Source organism: Rousettus aegyptiacus, unplaced genomic scaffold (assembly GCF_014176215.1).
Source record: "Rousettus aegyptiacus isolate mRouAeg1 unplaced genomic scaffold, mRouAeg1.p scaffold_m13_p_12, whole genome shotgun sequence".
Classification (NCBI taxonomy): Eukaryota; Metazoa; Chordata; class Mammalia; order Chiroptera; family Pteropodidae; genus Rousettus; species Rousettus aegyptiacus.
Genome location: NW_023416287.1, coordinates 9758763 through 9777333, shown reverse-complemented (window position 1 = coordinate 9777333; position 18571 = coordinate 9758763). Strand labels below are relative to the sequence as shown.

Sequence of the window (18571 nt, the reverse complement as noted above, 5' to 3'; positions counted from 1 at the left end):
AACCCCGCCAGCAGGTACCAGTATCACATTTCATAAGGGAGGAGACTCCCAAGCTGGGCTTGGAGGAGCAGCCATCCAGGTCACCAAGGAATGCAGCAAGCCATCCAGGACACGAGCGCAGACCTCGCTCCTCAAAACCCATCCTTTTTACCCCGCTAAGCATGCTCTTCATTTTGGAGGGCGAATGGGTGAGAAGAAAGGAAACCATAATTACAAAGCGATTCCCAGAACTAGAAATATTTTTTTAAATGCATATTTAAATAGTATCAAAATACTATTGCAACTATAAAGTAAAGATCAGCAAAATCTATTACATTTTTTGATAAAAAGACAGTGCATGGGCTACTGAGGATGGGTCGGCCCCCCTCCCTCAATGCGGCCCTTTCCCCAGCCGGTTGCTCCTGGAATTGGGGCCTGTTCTTTGAGGAAACGTGTCAGAGTTTGGCCGAAACTAAAGGCAGATTTATAACCATGGCCTTTGGATGATCAGGAACCCCATGAGAAGAGCAGAGTGTGTCTTGGGGCGAAGTGTCATCATTTTCACAGAGGAAGGATGGTTCATTTAATATCTTCACCCCAAATTCACCATACGTGGTGCTACTGCAGGGGCTAGGTGGTTGTAAACTCACTACCCTCAGAGCCAGGCAGGAAGCGTGAAGCTACCATGTGTGCAAAATCCGAGGCCCTCTTGGCCTGCCTTTTCCTGCCTCACTTTCGTTAGTGTCTTAGAATGTGAAAAAAAGTACAATGCAATAAAAAAAAAAAAAAAGTAATGCCTTAAAATAAGCCCTATGTCTTGCAGACAGTAGGGGATTCATGGTGACCTGGGAAACAAACTGGAAAGCCTATAGGGTCAGCTTATTGTCACATGAGAACACAGGTGTGGTGTGTTATTGCTAGACCATCATGTTGCTCAAAAGAAACCATAAGTCCAATTTATTGGTGACATCGCCTGATCTTTAAACAAAGAAAATTCATTTCAGATTTTCCTAAAAATATGCAGGTCTAGCAAAACATGACTGTGGGTAACTTCAACTCACAAGCCACCAGCTTGCAACTCCTGGTTTGGAAGCTAATAAAAACCACGCTGTCTTGATTCAGTAGCTCTTCTGCAGATGATAAGGAAGCATCCTAATCATGTGTCCCTGGTGCTCCTTTTTCCTCCTTCCAAGGCATCAAGACAGAAGACAGCCTGAACCATTCCCCTGGCCAGAGTGGATTCCTCAGCTATGGCTCCAGCTTCAGCACCCCGCCCACTGGACAGAGCCCATACACCTACCAGATGCACGGTCAGTGTGGTGCTATGGCCCCTCCCTAAAGCATTGGCTGAGTTGGGTGTCCAGTCATTCATTCATTTAATCAGAAAATTTATTGAGCACCTACTATGTGCCAGAATCTATCTCAAGTAGTGGAGTTACGGCAGTGAGCAGAATAGATATGAGATCTGCCCTCATAGAGATTTATGATAAGCAAGGCAACAAATAAACTGGCTAATTTGGGAGGATTTGAGTGAAATGAAGCAAATTAACATATTGTTGGGATAGGGAGTGATTAGAAGTTGTGGGGGAGGGATTAAGAGGTGTGAGATGTGTAACTTTAGATAGAATCATCAGGAAAGGCTCTTTGAAGAGATGAGGTTGGATAGAGACCCAAAGGGCGAGGGGACACCAGCTGCGTGTGGACCTGGGGGAAGAGCATTCCAGGCAGAGGGAACGGTACGTGCAAAACTATATGGAGGGACTGTCCTAACGTGTTTGAGCCACAGAACAAAGGCCAGCAGAGCTGGAACAGAGTCAGGGAGATACAGGAGGAGAGAGTCTTAGGGAGCAGGGCTGAATCACACAGGGCCTGGGGGGCTGTTGGCTTTGAGTTTAAGTGTGCTGGGACAGGAAGTCCCTTGGAGACTCTGAGAAATGCTGGATGGTGCGAATATTGGATAGGCAATTCAAGGAGCTATTATTTCAAGCAGGAGGTTTGAGGCTCTGCACCCCCATAGAGTGACCTTAGAAAGGAAAAAAATTCCAGTGTGTAATTCCCACCCTACGCACTCTAAGAAGCCGGCTTGCTGGATTCTCCTGTGCCCACCTCCACTCTTTTACCGCCCAGGGGTCCCTTCTCTTCTCACATGCCCCATTGGGAACATGTTGGGGCTGACGCATGGAGTAGAATGCCAGAGGCAGTAATTTGGGGGATCTTCATCCTGGTATTTTTTTCTTTCATGGAAGCTAGTAAAAGTGAGCACCAAGGATCTGAAAAGTGATATACAAAACTGAAGGGGTAAGATCAAGGTGGTGGGCTAATGAGTGATCGTACTTCTCTAAAAAAAAAAAAAAAAAAAACTATTTGCAAGACTTCTCATTTCATCTCGTTTAATTAAAGAAACAATAAAAGTGGGTGTCAAGGGCAGCCTCTTAGGAAAAAACATTGTGAAGGGACGGCAAATGATCTCAGGGGTGTGGAAGGGAAAGGGGATGTGGGTGTTCCTCCAGCGCTTGGAGTCGCTTCCGCGTGAAGGTTGGCATCAGAGCTCGTTGGTGACACCATCAGCTCACATTGACCAGCCACTCACCTCGTGCCACCTGAAGTTGCTCAATCATCTTATACAGCCTTCGTGACACTCCAGAGTGTTAGTGCTAGTAGTATTCCTATTTTCTTGGAGGGGAAACTGAGGCACAGAAGGAATGCGTGATCTGCAAATGCAATGGGAAGCGGACTGAGTCTGGTCTCCTGGGGGTCTGGTAGTATCCCAACCCCCAGCCTCGCCTGAAGCCCGAGCTTTTTTATGGCATTGTCCTACCTCCTCGTCCTCCGCTATAACTTCTGTCACTTCTGCCAGCCCTTCTGAGTCCCACTGAAGTGGGAAGTGGACTATGGCACCAATCCCCAAAATAGCTGAAAACATTGGACTTGAACATACATTTGGGTCAGTCTTAAGCCAGTTTTTTCAGCTTTACCAGTAGAAATGGAACTTATTGCCTTAGGGCCTCTAAGGCTATAAGGGTTGAACAGCAAATACGGCCTACCTGCCCCCCCCTTATACCCCCTTCCCTGCCCTGCTCTGTAATAAGTGAGGTAAGTTAGGTAGAAGTGACTCCGCATCCATTCATTCATTCATTCATTCATTCTGTATTATTGAGCACCAGCTGTATGCCTGGAACTTTTTTAGGTACTGGAGGCACAGCAGTCAGCAAAGACAGTTCCCTTTCGGAGAGCATTGGACAGGAATCAATGAATAAATAAACAGATGGCTACAGATTTTGATAAAGCTTGTGAAAGACAAGAACAGGGCAATTTGATGGGCAGTGGCAAGGGGAGTGGTGCTTCATGTGACCCAGGTTCAGGGAGACCTGAGTGATGAGAAGGAGCCAACCAGATGAGCAGCTGGAGACAGGACAGCCCAGGCAGAAGGAACAGCCAGAGCAAAGGCCCTGAGGCAGGAAAAGACTCTAAGTGTTGAAGGACTCTAAACGAGACTCGCGAATCTGGAGGTAGTGAATAAGGGAGATGAAATTGAAAAGTGAAGCAAGAGGCCTCCCTGGGCCAGGACATATAGAATAATATTATTTCTTCTCTGGTCCTTACAGTAACTGTGGGAGGTGGACAGCATCCGCTCTGCTGTACACATGATGAAATGAGGCTCAGAGAGGGGAAGTGACTTGCCCAAGGTCACAGAGCCAATAAGTGTTCAGAGCTGGGATTCGGACATGGGTTTCTAGAATTCCAGAGCCTGTGCCAATCCTCCTAGAGCTATTTCCTGGACTCCTTCAGGTCTCCTAAGATCTGCGTATACGCTGTGTGCCTTAATCCTGCCATAACCCTATGACATAGGTTTTATCATTATCCTCATCTTACAGGTGGAGAGGCTGAGACACAAAGTGGTAAATGGCTGTGGCAGTGGCATTTGAAGCCAGGCAGTTACACTCCAGTGCCCAGAGACAAAACTGCCACACCGTCATGCCCTCCAATTCTCGTAGACCCTTCTAGAAGATGATTCTCCATGAGTGAACCCTGGTCTAGACCCCAGTCCCCACCACCACAATTCCTGCCAGCCCCTCACAGGTGGGAAAACATCTCTTGCTCTGCCTCCCCCTGCCCCGTCAGGAGAATAATCCAGGTTATTTTCTTGTCTTCCCATGGCCAGGATGCCAGAAGGGCCGCAGCAGCAGCTGGACTTTGTCCCAATTAAGTGCTTTCAGTCTAATGCTAATGGCCATAAACTGCTCTTGAGACAGCCAGGCATTTTGCAAGCCTGACATAGTCCTTACTCTTTCAAACACAAACACACAGAACACTCACACACCGTGACCATGTGCTTCCTATTAACTTTTTTTTTTTTTTTCCTTGCAAGTTGCTCCAGAGGAGAAATAAACTCTGTGTGTATTTCAGAATGGAAGGCGGTGGTTGAGCTTAGTTAGTTTCAGGCGAAGAAGGGAATGAAGAGGGGACTGAGATGGATTGAATTTTAGGCCTGAAAGCACTGACTTGGAATGAATTTGGTCCACATTTAGAAGCTGAAATGGGTCTTTCCCTTTCTAAGAATTAGATTCTAATTTTGTAGATGCGAATGAACCTGAGCAGGGACCACCCCATCATTTTACGGCTGAATAAACCAAGGCACTGCAGCAGAGTGGCTTGTGTACGGTCATGGAACCAGCACTGCACAAGCCAGACGCCTCCCCAGGTCTTATGCCAGGTCTCAGAAACTTCTGCAGAGCCATCGCCCATCAAGGCCCTGGTTTGAGATCTGAATCTGTTTCGAGAACGCTGCCTTGCAACCAAACCTACAATAAACGTAAAAGAGAAAAGTTCACAGCACCAGTTCAGCCTTTGCATAATTGCTTGTTTTCTTTTTTTCAAGTTCACCCAGGGGTTTTTATAGCTGAAATGTATTTCTTATGGGTTTGATTTTTGTTGTTGTTGTTGTTTCTTTTTGGCTTCTCCTGCTCAAACACTGCTATTTACAGAAATGACCACAAAGATTAAAAAGAGAAGGGATTAAAAAACCTCTTGAGAGTGTGTTGTAAGAACTTGCTGGAGTTTGAGAGCTCTGGACCTGGGGCATGGTCAGTCCTGGCTGTGTCCCACACACCATGGCACAACGCGTGTGAGATGCTCGAGTTCTCTGTGCCTCAGTTTCCTCACTTGTGGAACTGGCATCAAGAGAGATGACCACACTGGGGCTGTCAGGGGGTCTAAGTGGAATGATTCCTGGGCACATAGATGAGGCCGTAAAGGTTGGGTGTTCTTTTATTATTCCCATTATTCCTTTCGTAACATGGTAGTTAAAAGCAGTAACTCTGAAATCAGACTAACTTCCCAGTTCTACCATGTACCAGCATGTGACACTGACCAAGTTACTTCTTAGTATGTCAGTTTTTCCCATGTAAAATGGGGACACTAATAGTACCTGTGACAATTAAACGAGTTATTATAGGTGAGGTATTAAAACTAGCACCTGGTACAAACTAAGTGCTCTACATATATTATTATTATTGTTATTATTATTATTATTATTATTATCATCCTAATTTCAGGTTTGATGGTCTGTGTTCTTCCCAAATTCACATCTCTTTCCTGAACTGTCAGTTTTAACTAGCTGTGGTCAAAGAAAAGAGGAGTGTAAATGTGAGAGTGTTGAGTCATCACATCAGCATAAACTCCCCATTTTAGGAGGACTTAAAAACAGCGGGAGCCCTCTTAAATGGAAATGTCTTCGTATTTGCCAAAGGCCAGGGAACATTATTAATACTGAAGCTCAAAACCCGACATGAGCCATTCAGGAGCAGCATGGAGATATGTGCCTCCAGGAGGTACAGGAAAATTAAGAGTCCAGTGAAAGGATTTGTAAGCCAGTGATCTCGACCCAAGGCCATCAAGGCAAGTTTGTGTCAGATTCATGAAATCTAGAACCGTCACTGGCACGTGAAATCCACGCAACTTTGGACAAGTCACTGAACTTTCATCATCTGTGTTTCACAGCAACAGCGCTCACAGATGCTCAGTGAAAAATTAAAGATGTCAGAGAAGGTCACAGTCAGATGCATCAAATAGAGTGTGGCATATAGTTAAATAGGTGTCTTTGCCGCAGGACTTTTCAGAGCCTTTGCAGACTGATACACCTTGTGACTCTCCATGAATGAAATTCAGTAGTCAGTGTTCCCAGGTAGATTTGAGCAGGGACCTTCTTCCTGAGCAGGTTCTCTCCCAGTCTTGGGTAATTTCCTCACAGGTGTGTGCTAATCAGTACACAGGTAGACACTCAAGGGAAATGTGTACAGATCTGCAGAGCACTCTCTCAGTGCAGCTCCCTTTGGTCTGGTGCTCTGCTTGGCTAATCCTCACCACCGTGTCCTCCCTAGACGCCCCTCCATCTCCTCAACTCAGAGACACCACTGGGCACTACCCGTGACCCTCTCTAGAAACTCTCCACACTGGGGCAGTCATGTAGCTCACCATTCATTTCCCCTCCCTCAAGCATCACTGTTTTTCATTGTCCGATGCTCAGTATCTCGGAAATCTGGTTTTTAAACTGTTTTTCTACAGGAGGGTAAACCCAGTCCCTGTGACTCAGTCTCAGCCGGAAGGAGAATAGTGCTGCACTTGTTCATTTGTGTTTTTATCCAGCACATATAGCAGCTAAATGCAAAATACATACCATAGGTAAAGGCAACCAGCCTTTCAGCAATACAGTTCTGTCCATGGTGCCCCTGTCTTTCTTCTGACTTCCATGTGTCCACGTGCTCTCTCTTTGCAGAACTTACTTTGCAGTCCCCCCAATCTTTGTACATTTTACCCTTGTTTCCGTAATTCAGGACATGGGGTAGATGCTATCTTAAGTCAATGGGAAAAAATGGAATATTCAATGAATGGAATTGGAATAACTGGTTATCCATCTGGGGGAAAAATCCACTGCATATCAGGAAAAAAAATTCAAATGGATCAACAGTTTAAATGTCAAAACTAAAACCATAAAAGTACTAGAAAGAGAATGAGCAAAATTTTTATAACCTTGGAGTGGAGAAGGCTTTTCCAACCATGGCCCAGAAATCCAGAAGCCATCAATTAAAAGATTGACAAGTTTAACTGTAGATCTGTTTTTGCATGGCAAAGAACACCAGAAGTAAAGTCAGAACAATAAAAACAAACAAAACAAAAAGCAAATGGAAAACCGGAAATAAATATTTACACTCAAGTCAGAAACAAGTTTTTACTCTTTTATAAATGATTCTGCGCTTCTCGGCATTGAACCTGCTCTGGCCGAGTGGAGGGGCAGGTGTTGCTCGGCTTCAGCTCGTTCCTGCCATACTAGAATGGGGCCCCAGAAAGGCCAGATTTTTTCATTTTTCAAGGTAATCCTCAAAGCTATATTTTAATGTAAATCTCATACTTTGTTCAATATTGGCAACTGATTTAAACACTCTCTTTAAAATACCTTATTAAGCAGACGAACATGTATAAGGCTGGTTTTTATGCCTCTGTCTTGCCATCTGGTTCTTAACTGAACCACAGGTCATTAACTGAACCACAGGTCATGAGACCAGGAATGGAAGGAGAAAATTACGCCAAGTGGTGACTTGGGAAGCTAGAGAGAACGCCTCCTTTTGGTCCCCACGTCTGGCTAATTTTATCATCAGGGTGTGTTCCAGTGGACTTGAGTGGGACTTGAGTGGCAGGCGCAGTTAGAGCCGAGCTGGAACCCAGTGGCCTGGTGAAGTCGAGCTAATTCCCTGCTCCTTCTCGGCTGTCCCGGCCCAGCTGGTTTTGAGCAGGCGAAGTCTGTCTGGTCTCACTGCGTCCAGCAAGACAGGAGCCAGGCTTGGCATCCTGCGGGTTCCTGGACTGAGGTCAAGTTTCCTGGTGTGAATCAGCAACTCTTCTGCACATGGTGACGTGGGTGAGTTTTTCCAGTCGTATCGGCACTCCTGCACCGTGCAACACGTCCACCCTGGTGGTCACCTTCTTGTCACTTTCATGTGTGTTGGCAGGCTTGCTGCCTTCTGCTTGAGCTGAAGTCTTCTAGATTTAGATCATATAAAGGTTAAAGGGATGGCCTTTTCCTCTGGCTAAATAGCAAATTTGATTTGGATACCCCCATCCCACAAGCCACTAGAGATGACCAGTGGAAACAACTGGAGACACTGAGGGTCACTGTGGAGGCAGTTTGGTAAACAGAAGTTCACTAAGACGTCACCTTTCTGTGGCGATAGAATAGTCTATGTCCATGCTGTCCGATATGGTAGCCGCCAGCCACATGTGGCTGTCTAGCGGTGAAATGCACCTCGTGCAACTGAGGAACTGAATTTTTAATTTCGTTTAATTTTAATTATGACTTAAATGTAAATGCAACTTAGCAGCTACCATATTGGGCAGCACAGCTCTTAAGGAATGATTAAAAGCCAACTCATAATCTGGTTACTGTTGGGGTGGGGAGAGGGTGGTAGTAGGTATTATGGACTGAATGTTTATGTCCCATAAAATTCACATTTTAAAGTCTTCACATGAGCATGTCAATTTTGTTATGTCATTTAGTATGTCATCTACACCCCAAGATGATGGTATTGGAGATGGGATTTGGGGAAGAATTTGGGGGAGGAAAGTAGGGTTAGATTAGGTCATGAGGGTGGAACCCTCTTAACGGGATTGGTATCCTTATAAGAAGAGGAAGAGAGAGATCTCCTCTCCTCATGCACATATGAGGACATAGCGTGGTGGTCATCTCTAGAAGATCCCTTTACTATCTCGAAATTTAATTCATATATAATTTAACCTACTTACACATATCTTTAAAAGTCAAACAGAATGGACTTACTGTAAAATAATTTATAAACTTTATTTTTGAACGTATAACTACCCAGTCATGACCACACTAGATGACATAACAAAATTGACATGCTCATGTGAAGACTCACAAGAACATGGCTGACAAGCTGTACTCAGGCAATATAGACATCACTAGCAGCGTGGCCACTGGCAACAAGACTTCCCATAATGGTATATTCCAAACAAAACAAAAGGCAGCCATTCTTCTCTTAACGTGGGTGGTGATGTCATCAGGAAATCACCCTGTTGCAGTGACAGCCTCCAGAGACATGTTATCCCAGGGGTCATGAGGTTAAGGCTTACAGAACAAATTAAGGTACTTGCATCTCATGGTTTATTAAGTCAATTTAAAACAAGCTGAAAAGGGGAAAGAGATGGGGGCTAACACATTAAAGACTGGGTGCAAGGAGGTGAAAGGGCCACACCATAGTTACCCTGACGAGCAGCCATGACTCTTATCCATATTTCTAGGACAGAGGGCACTTAGGGCCAGAGTGGCATCATAATGATTCTCACCAGTGGGTGGCCAGTTTGAGACTGGCATAACTGTCATTGTAGAAGTAGCATGGACGGATTCTACTTCCTATTTAAGGCTTACTCACTCCTTCCATTCCTTTCTATCTGTAAGCAACACCTGTGTTTCTTTCACTTTTTTTTTATACATTACATTCATCGTATCTTTAATATGTCAGACAACATTACTAACTTTCATATTCTCAGTTCTTAACACTTCTTCAGAATTCTGGGCCTATCCCACAGCTACTTGCTCACTGTTTCTATAACACTTCTTAGGATTTTCATCCATCTCATCTCTTTTTCTTGTTTTCTGCATAGCATAATTGAATATTAATGTTAAGTATTGTTTATTGTTAAATATTGTGAAATATTTAATTAAGAGTGACTATATTATCATACAGTACATCTACAGTTGAACACATAGAGTAGCATTCCTGCAACGCTTAATGTATGTTAAAATCCTGAAAAAAAATCCTTTGTGTTTATGTATAAAATGGACTGTGCCAAGACAGGGGTTAACAAACTTTTTCTGTAAAAGGGCCAGATAGTAAATATTTTAGACGTTGGAGTCCATATGTCTCTCTCCCAAATACCCATAACTCTGCCCTGGTAGCTCGAAAGCAACTGTAGATGATATAAAATGAATGCGTAAGGCTGTTTTCTCGTGGTGGGATGGATTCGCCCCACAGACACTAATTTGCTGACACCTACATTGTAGGATCAGGTCAGTGAAGCCAGGTCTTCACCTGTGTGAACGTCCGGTCAGACATTCAAAAGCCAAGTGGGACCTGGGAAAATTGTTCATTTTGCTGGACCATGCATTGCAGAATGTCTGGAACCTCTGTCACCTGCCCACTAAATGCCATGAATGTCCCCAATGTCCCCAATAAAAGTGTTTCCACAAGTTTCTCAGCACCCCTAGGGGTGCCACAATTCCCTTGAAAGATACTGGTTTATACAGCAGCAGGTACAAGGCATAGGAGAGATGGCTGCGTGAGTAGGAAAGACCGTCTGTCATTCACTTGGTGGACATTCATGAGCGCCAGCTCTGTCCCAGGTAGCATGCTAGATGTGGGCCATACAGTCCTGAGCTGACAGTCAAGCTCTGCCTTTATGGAATGTATACCCCAATGAAAGGACACAGTATATCAGTCTGCTCAGGCCGCCATAACAAAATACCATAGACTGGGTGGCTTGAACAACAGAAATTTATTTGCTCACAGTTCTGGAGCTTGGGGAGTCCTGCATTGAGTGTCTAGCAGATTCTGTTTCTGGTGAGAGCTCTCTTCCTGGCTTAAAGATGGCCACCTTCTCACCATGTCCTCACATGATGTGTGCATGCGTGTGTGTGTGTGTGTGTGTGTGTGTGTGTGTGTGTGTGAGAGAGAGAGAGAGAGAGAGAGAGAGAGAGAGAGAGAGAGAGAGAGAGAGATCTCCAAATACAGTCACATTGGGGATTGGGACTTCAACATATGAATGGGGCGAGGGGGCACAATTTAGTCCATAACAGGCAGTGAGCAAAGAAATGAGCAAATGTCAAGAAGATGTCGGCTGTGATGAGTGATCTGAGGAAAATAAACTGGGAGATGTAGCAAAGAGAAATTGAGGAAGGAGGGTCTAGTTTGAGGGGTGGGCAGGGTCTCTGAGCTGGTGACAGTAGAGCTGATACATCAAATTAAGAAAAGCAGCCACGGGTCAGGAGTGTTCCTGGCAGAGAGGAGGCCCGGCGGCTGGTGCACAAAGGAGGGAGGGATGGAGGATAAGGTCGGGAGTGGGGCGAGGCAGACCTCCTAGAGCCTTGTGGCCTTGTAGGGGCATTTGGATTTTGTTTCGAGAACACCAGGCAGCCATCGGGGTGTTTAAAACAGGAAGGGTGATCTAGTTTGCATCTTAGAAAAATCCGTCAGCATCTGTGGGGCAAGTGAACCATAGAATGTCATGGAGGATGCAAGGAGAACGGGAACAAGGTCTCTCCTCGAGACGGGGTCACCCCATCCTTGTCCTCCCTTCCCTTCAGTCCTTCAGGTTGGGCACAGTGGAGCTAATATTCACCACACTTGCCTGTAACAACACCCATTATGTCCCAAGGACTCCATTCAGAACATTCTAGAATTATCCCAACTTATCCTTTCACTCCCAAAGGAACAGAGACCCAGAGAGGGACTTTGCTGTTGTCGCCCTGGTGCTGATTTCATTTTTAATTCTAACATGTCAGTGGAATGAGAACTGAGCCCACACCAAGGTCTGTGTCTGCAAAATTTATCGAAAATATCCCACAATAAATCTCTCTGATAATTGGATCTGGGAGAGGGAGAGTGAGAAAAAGAAAACAACAATGATCCAAGAGACAAAAAGAAAAAACTATAGATGTAAAAAGGGAGGGTCCTATTTAAGGTGTAAGTCCCACCCTGGTAATTCTTTAGAGATAAAAGTGGAGAGCTGTCTGCTCCCAGCCTGGGGCAGTCACCTTCTGCTCAGGAATTGAAAGGGATAATTAAGGGCTGGGCAGCGGGGGAGGGAGGGAACACAGCCTGAGGCAGGCAGCCATTTATTAGGAGAGAGGGCCACAGGGACAGACCCCAACGCTGCAAATCCATCCTCACTCCGAGAGAAGCCGCTGCCAGGCTGAGGGATATGGAATTTGCACCCTTAGAGCAAATCTCATTTTTTTTTCTGCTTCTGAAGAGAATTTCCTCAGAATTTCTCTGATTGGCGCAACATTTCCACATTATTTCATATTCAGTAGTGTCCACGTGCCCCAGGCATACTCTTCTAGGCACTAATCCCCCTGCCTTTTATATTGCTTTTACATTTTTCATACATTTCTTATAAGTCACATAAGTAATATTACTGGGTATCTTTCTGTTACTTCTCCATGCAGTTGTGTGTGTATTTTTCCTCCCACAACTGGAAAATTATTTTTTTAACAAATAATATCTTGCCATGTATCATGTTTCAAAAATGGCCTTTTGTATTTCTCACTAAATAACATATTTGGAGATCTTTCAAAGTCAGTTCAAATAAATCCTCCTCATTCTATCTTCTGGCTCTTAGTAACCCAGAGAGAAAGCCAAACCCGGGATTCGAATCCCAGCACCACCACTTACTGGCCGTGTGCCTTTGGGCGAATCACGATGAAGGACTCTGAGACTTGATTTTCTCATATGTGAAACAGGATCAATATGAGTGCTAACCTCATGAGCTGTTGTGGAGCTGGATGCCAGGGGCTTGGGACAGTGCTTGGGACAATTAGGGCCCCTCATTAGTGCTGGCTGCTAGTCTCCTATGGTTATACCATGGCATTTAGCTTCTCCCCTTTGGATGGGTAATTGGACTGTTTTCAACGTCTGTTTTTAACTCCACTGGGGCTCACGGTCTTTTGTACGTTTTCTGCCTCGAAGTGTGGATTGCTACTGGGAATATTGGTTGCTGCACTGGGACTTCGGTTGTTGGGCCATTTGCCGTACTGCTGCTTCGTAATGGGACCCCCATGTCTGTATGTGTTTGTCTCAACCAGGGCCCCCTGCCGACTTCTGAGGCAAGCCTTGCCAGGTCTCACCAGGCCTTCTATCTCTGCCACTCCAGCCCTAAATTGCAGTCTCTAAGAACTGGCTGCTCAAAAGGATTGTGCAACCCCAAAACCATAGCCTGAGGCCGTCCCAGCTGCCCTGTGTTTGAGCCCCAGTCAGCTGCCTCACTTTGAAATTCTCTAGAATTCTCTGACTGGCCTCATTACAGACCCGTGGGTCCAAAGTAGGGATGTGGCTAAAATGATGCACAGGAAGACTCCATCTTGGCGAAGGGGTGGAATTCGTGACCTCGGAGGCCTGGATTCTTAGGATTTGCTGTTACTGAGGCTTTGACTTTTCTCGTGCCTTGTGACCTGCCATGGATTCATTAATCATGTGGACATTTGACACTGTACATTGGAATGGCTGGCATATTGCCCTGGCCTGGAAGGCTAGGGCAGGTTCTTAAAAGGGGCCGTAGGCACATCTTCTGGTGTTTGCCCACCATGGGGCAATATCAGGGATAACACGCTCTCTCTGGAACTCAGCTTTCCCGTCTGTAAAATGAAAGAGTTAGACTAGAAATCAGTGGCTTTCACCCTCGTCTGATCACACTCCACACTAAGAAGGACATTCTGCATCACAGCCTGCTACACACCTGATATGCGGGTATTTATGCGCACGACTAGTTACAAAGGTTCTAGAAAAACAGCGCTGGCTTTTACTATATGTTTTGTACTCTGATATTTTCTCTTCTATTTCATTTAAAACATTGCTGGTCAGGACACATAAATTGATTTTGCATCCCACTAATGGGTCATGACCTACAGTGTGTGGGGGTTTTGGACAAGTTGACCTCTAAAGTCCTTTCTGATGTTGGCTTGGTGATGAAGGGTTAAATCTTTTTTAAATAATAATTTCTTTCTGTTTCACTATAAAATTATTATATGTTCCTTGTGGAATCATTGGAAAATACCATAAAAACACACAAAAAAGAAATTAGTTTTAGTAACCTGTATTCCCAGCACTCAGTTAAGTTAATTTGCTTTATCTTTGGTCCTTCAGGTTTCTTTTAAGTTTTTAATTTAGCATATGTCTAGTCTCGAACAAAGTAAAATTATGTTAAATTCATAGATTTAGATTTTGAAGACTTTTTAATATTGTGTGTACTTTCTCATCTCATTGATTATGCTCAAAGAAAAAAAGACATTTCTCTGTATTTAGTAGTGCTGTGGTTGGAGTGACTGTATGACTTAACTTATAGCCCAAACCTGAACATATTTTTAGTGTAAAAGAGGAACATCACTAAAAATTATGCCAAGCAACAGCATGAGCCAGGGTGGCTGTGGGTGCACAGGACACACCTTAGCCACGGCGAATGTGTGGCTAAGCCATGTTCAGATTATGATCTGGGCATGGCATGCGTCCTGGTCTACCACTAACTGTTGTGTGACTTTGGACAAATCAGTGTGCCTCTCTGGTTATTCCTGTTCTCCATAGTCGTGCTAGCTACCCCCAGGCTCTTCTGCAGGTGACCAAAACCCAGAGGAAAAGAGCCTTCCCTCTCCCTGATCCAGTTTCAGAAATCCCAAAGATCTGTGATTGGTCCTTAAACAGTTCCTACAGTCAAGGATTGTGATGGCCCCAACTGGGTCACCTGCTCACCGCTGTGGCAAGACTAACTAGTGCTACACAGTGGCCAGAACAAAGCAGTAGATGGCTGATATTTAGTCCCTTCTGTCTATCAGTGAGCTAATGAGTGGAGATGACTTTTCCAGGTAAGAAGAGCCATTTCGAAGTCTTGATTATTGAACCTCTGTGAAACATTCTTAATATGTAGAATTGCTGTAGAGAAATTGAACAGAGGTGGAGGATTCACACCTGAACTTTCTGTGGGGGAAGTTTTCTCATCCTTTGTATAGGTTCCAAGTTTAATAAACACTGTAGGTGTTTTAGTCACGATTAAGAGCATTTACAGGGAGCGCTGCTGACTTCAGTCTCAAGAAGCAGAGACAAAGCAGGAGTCAGCGAGCGTGTAGCCTCTGGAACCTGACTGCCAAGGTCTAGGTCCCAGCTTTCCCCTGAGAAGCTGTGTAATCTTGGCCAAGTTACTCAGCCTATCTGTGCCTCAGCTCCTTTAACTAAAAGGACAGTAGTTTTCTCTACTCATAGGATTCTTGTAAAGATGAAAGGAGTTGGTGTTTATGAACTATGTAGAATAGGGCCGGGCATATAGTGTGTGCTTGATAAACATACACCATTGTGTTTGAGGAATTCTGTGATACTTTTTTGAGAAGTTGTCTGTGACGTTAGTTGAGACTCAAGTCCATGGAGTATTAGTCATTCAAGGGCAAAGGAATAGAGGCCAAGAAAAAGCAGATGTTAAAACCTACTAGCGATAACCCAACATTACAAAATTGTACTTCTCGAGGGGATGAAGGGGACCATCTATATCATGGGTCAGCAAACTTTTTCCTGAAAGAGATGAACAGGAAATATTTTAGGCTTTGCAGGCCACGTAGTCTCTGTCACAACTACTCAACTTTGCTGTTGTATCGTGAACACTGCCATAGGCAATGCATACACAAACGGCAGGGCTCTGTTCTAGTAAAACTTCATTTACACAAACAAGTGGCCGGCTCACAGGGCATAATATGCCAACTCCTGATATGGGTTGATTTGGGATGACCCAACCCTAGGTCTCAGTAAGTCACTGTGGCTGCCATTAGTGCTATTCCCTACTTTGATCCAAAATGACCCAGAATGGCAGGACTGCATTTCTTGCCCTTCTTGTGGCTGGGCAAGGGTGTCGGAGAGAGGCAACTGATTAATTCTAGCTTCTGAGTTGAGGGTGGAAGTAACCACGTCACTTCCAGGCGAGGGTATTCAACAGCCAACATGAAGCCCTCCATGAGCGCTTTTCCAGTGTTTAAATTGAGGGGGGAGGGCTTCTTTAATGGGTGCCCCAAGTGACTCCAATTCACAGAACCCCCTGCTGACCCTCAGTGGACATATAACATGAAGGAGAAATCATCTTTGATTGCATTTAAGCCACTGAAATACTGAGGATGTTTGAAACCACCGCACGATGTAACCCCTCCTGACTGATTCATTGGTACAGAGATGATTTTACATGGTACATGAAAGTGGCAGTAGCAATGAGTAGTCTGCATAGCGAGGATGTCACACCTTTTGTTCTCTCTCAGGCTGTCTAAGTCAATGGGAAAGCAAGGAGGGAAGTCTCTAGTTAGTGCTAGTATGTCTTTAACACCTCCTACTCCCCGAAAATATTTATTTTTAACAAAACAAGAGAAAAACTCAGGTATAGGGCCTTTGGCAGGCAACATATTAAGCTAAAATTATAAACAGTTGTTTTCTACGTATTTTTTATTTTTATGTTTTTATTATTAATGGCAAGTGGTATTGATTTTCTCTTTGCAGTAGTGATTAAAGTCTTATCTTTAGACAAATTTATTTAAGTAAAAACAAAGAGTCATTTTATGGATATTATGTCTTAGGAAAAAGCTATGTTTTACAAACCCGAGTCAATATAAAGTAGTTTAAGGGAACCATTAAGTAAAGTAATAGTGCAGGTTGTTTGAAGATACGGTAAAAGCATAAAGGGGTAGAGAGATGAGTAAAGTCTGGAGACATGAGTCTAGTTCGCCATCTTCCTTGCACAGATGCAGAAGTGGAGGCTAAGAGAGGGGACGTGCTCTGCCTGGGGCGACTCACCTTCCCTGTGGCAGGACAGGGAGGTGTGCCTGAATTTTGCAGTTGAGAGGCCAGGCTGTCCTAGTGCTCATGGCCCTGTGCCCGCCAAAGTTAGAAAGAAAACTGATAGATGCCAGCAGGTCAACAAGATCACCTGTGTTTTTTTCCTGGGACTCCCATAACAAGGTACCACAAACTGGATGGCTTAAAAGAATATAAATTTATTGTCTCTAAGTTCTGGAGCTGGAAGTTTGAAATCGAGGTATTCATTGGCAAGGCGGGTTGTTTCTGGAGGCTGAGGCAGAATCTGTTCCATGCCTCTCTTCTAGCTCCTAATGGCTTCTGGCAACCCTTGGCACTCTGATCTCTGCCTTAGTCTTTTTGTGACATTCTTCCTGTGTGTCTGTGCTCAAATTTCCCTCTTATTTGGACACCGGTCATTGGATTAGGTCCCACCCTAATCCAGTATAACCTCATCTTAACTTGATTATATCTGCAAAATCCCTGTCTCAAAATAAGGTGGCATTCACAGGTGTTGAGGGTTAAGAGTCGAACGTACCTTTTCGGGGGACACACAACCCACAGCATCACCCACGCAGCGTCCTTGCCTGAGCAGCAAGAGGCTTGGGGCTGAGAGCTATGTTCTGTCCCCGAGATAGCTGGGCTTTGCAAAAATTGAAACCACCCAAGCGAGAGAGGTCGGTCAAGGCCCCTGCCACTCAGCTGGCTTGCATTAGTCTCAGTCTAAGACTGTGGCGGCAAAGGCGGTCCAGACCCCGGCAAGTTCACCAAGGAGAGGCCGCCGCCAGCAAAGGTCAGGGCTCACCCTTTACAGTGTAAATATAACCCCTTCCCGACCACCCCCCGCCCATAGCACACAATATCTCTTTCAAAGATCTCAAAACACCAAAGCAGACCATACCAAATTGACTTTATTGTTTTAAAACTGGCCCCTTCTGTCCTCTACCCACCCACCCCCGGCACCACCCCCCTTCCTAAAGGGAAAAAATTTCATAATAGATGTCTCTGCGGCCTGCGCCTCTGTTCTCTTCCCTCTGATGGCAGCTCGGAACCCTGAGGCAGTGACTCTAATAGTACGTCAATAGCCACCATTTGTTTGATGAATATTGAGTGACCACCAACCTCATCATGGCCATCATGAATCAATGGCTAATTTAGTGACAGGTGCTGAATAATCATAAAAATAAATAACACCAGATGAGGGCTTCTGGGGCCAGGGGCCAGGCTGAGCACTTTGCCGGCATTGAGTCCCTCGGTCCTCACTTAAGCAAGTTCACTGCCATTTGACAGATGAGAAAACTGAGGCTCCCAGGAAGGGAATCACAGAGCTGGGAAGTGACGTAAAAAGGATTAGGGCTGGGACTAAAGTGAGCCAAGTGAGGCATTCTTCAGTGTGCAAAATTTAAGGGGGTACAAGAAACTCAGTAATCAAGATCAGTGTTTTAATGCAATATTTAAAATAGTCAATGCAAAAAGAAAAAAAAAACCCTGATAAACAAAGCAATTAAAGGCAGACCATTGGTGTTTGCTTGTTTTACCACCTTGCGTTGTGGTGCGAGGAACAGCCGTTTCCAAATGTCGCTGGTTCTGGGACATACGGCCACAGGGACCCTGCCCCAGGGGTCAGCAAGGGCACAAACGGATATGGCAGCGTCGGCCTTTATAAATCGTCCCACTCTTTGATTGTAGGGTGTTTAATAACTTTTTCCTCTTGGTTTAAAATAGGGAAGGATATTTTGGTAAATGCACATAGGAGCGACCTTTCTTTTTTCTTTTTCTTTTTTTTCTTTTTTTTTTTTTGCCTCAGACTCCACACCAATCAGGATTCTCCTCCAGACAGCCTGAATCAGAAATCTTTGTCTTTAATTGTCCCCTTCTGGTAGATTCTACAACTTTGCACACACGGCATCATGTAATCCTCATAACCAAGTGTGGGAGGTTCAGAACATAACCTCTGAACCCAGACTGCCCAAGTTCAAACCCCAGCTCTC

At 44.8% G+C, this 18571-nt stretch overlaps 1 protein-coding gene across 6 annotated transcripts in view; it reads left to right on the top strand.

The window, feature by feature from the left end:
• Positions 1 to 18571, top strand: part of EYA2 (EYA transcriptional coactivator and phosphatase 2) — a 207942-nt gene that overhangs the window by 84230 nt on the left and 105141 nt on the right. For all 6 annotated transcript variants that reach the window (XM_016121230.2, XM_016121228.2, XM_016121227.2 and 3 more), the window contains one exon: positions 1173 to 1289. In XM_016121230.2, the coding sequence (XP_015976716.2) occupies positions 1173 to 1289 (117 nt within the window). The remainder of the gene's footprint in view (positions 1 to 1172; positions 1290 to 18571) is intronic.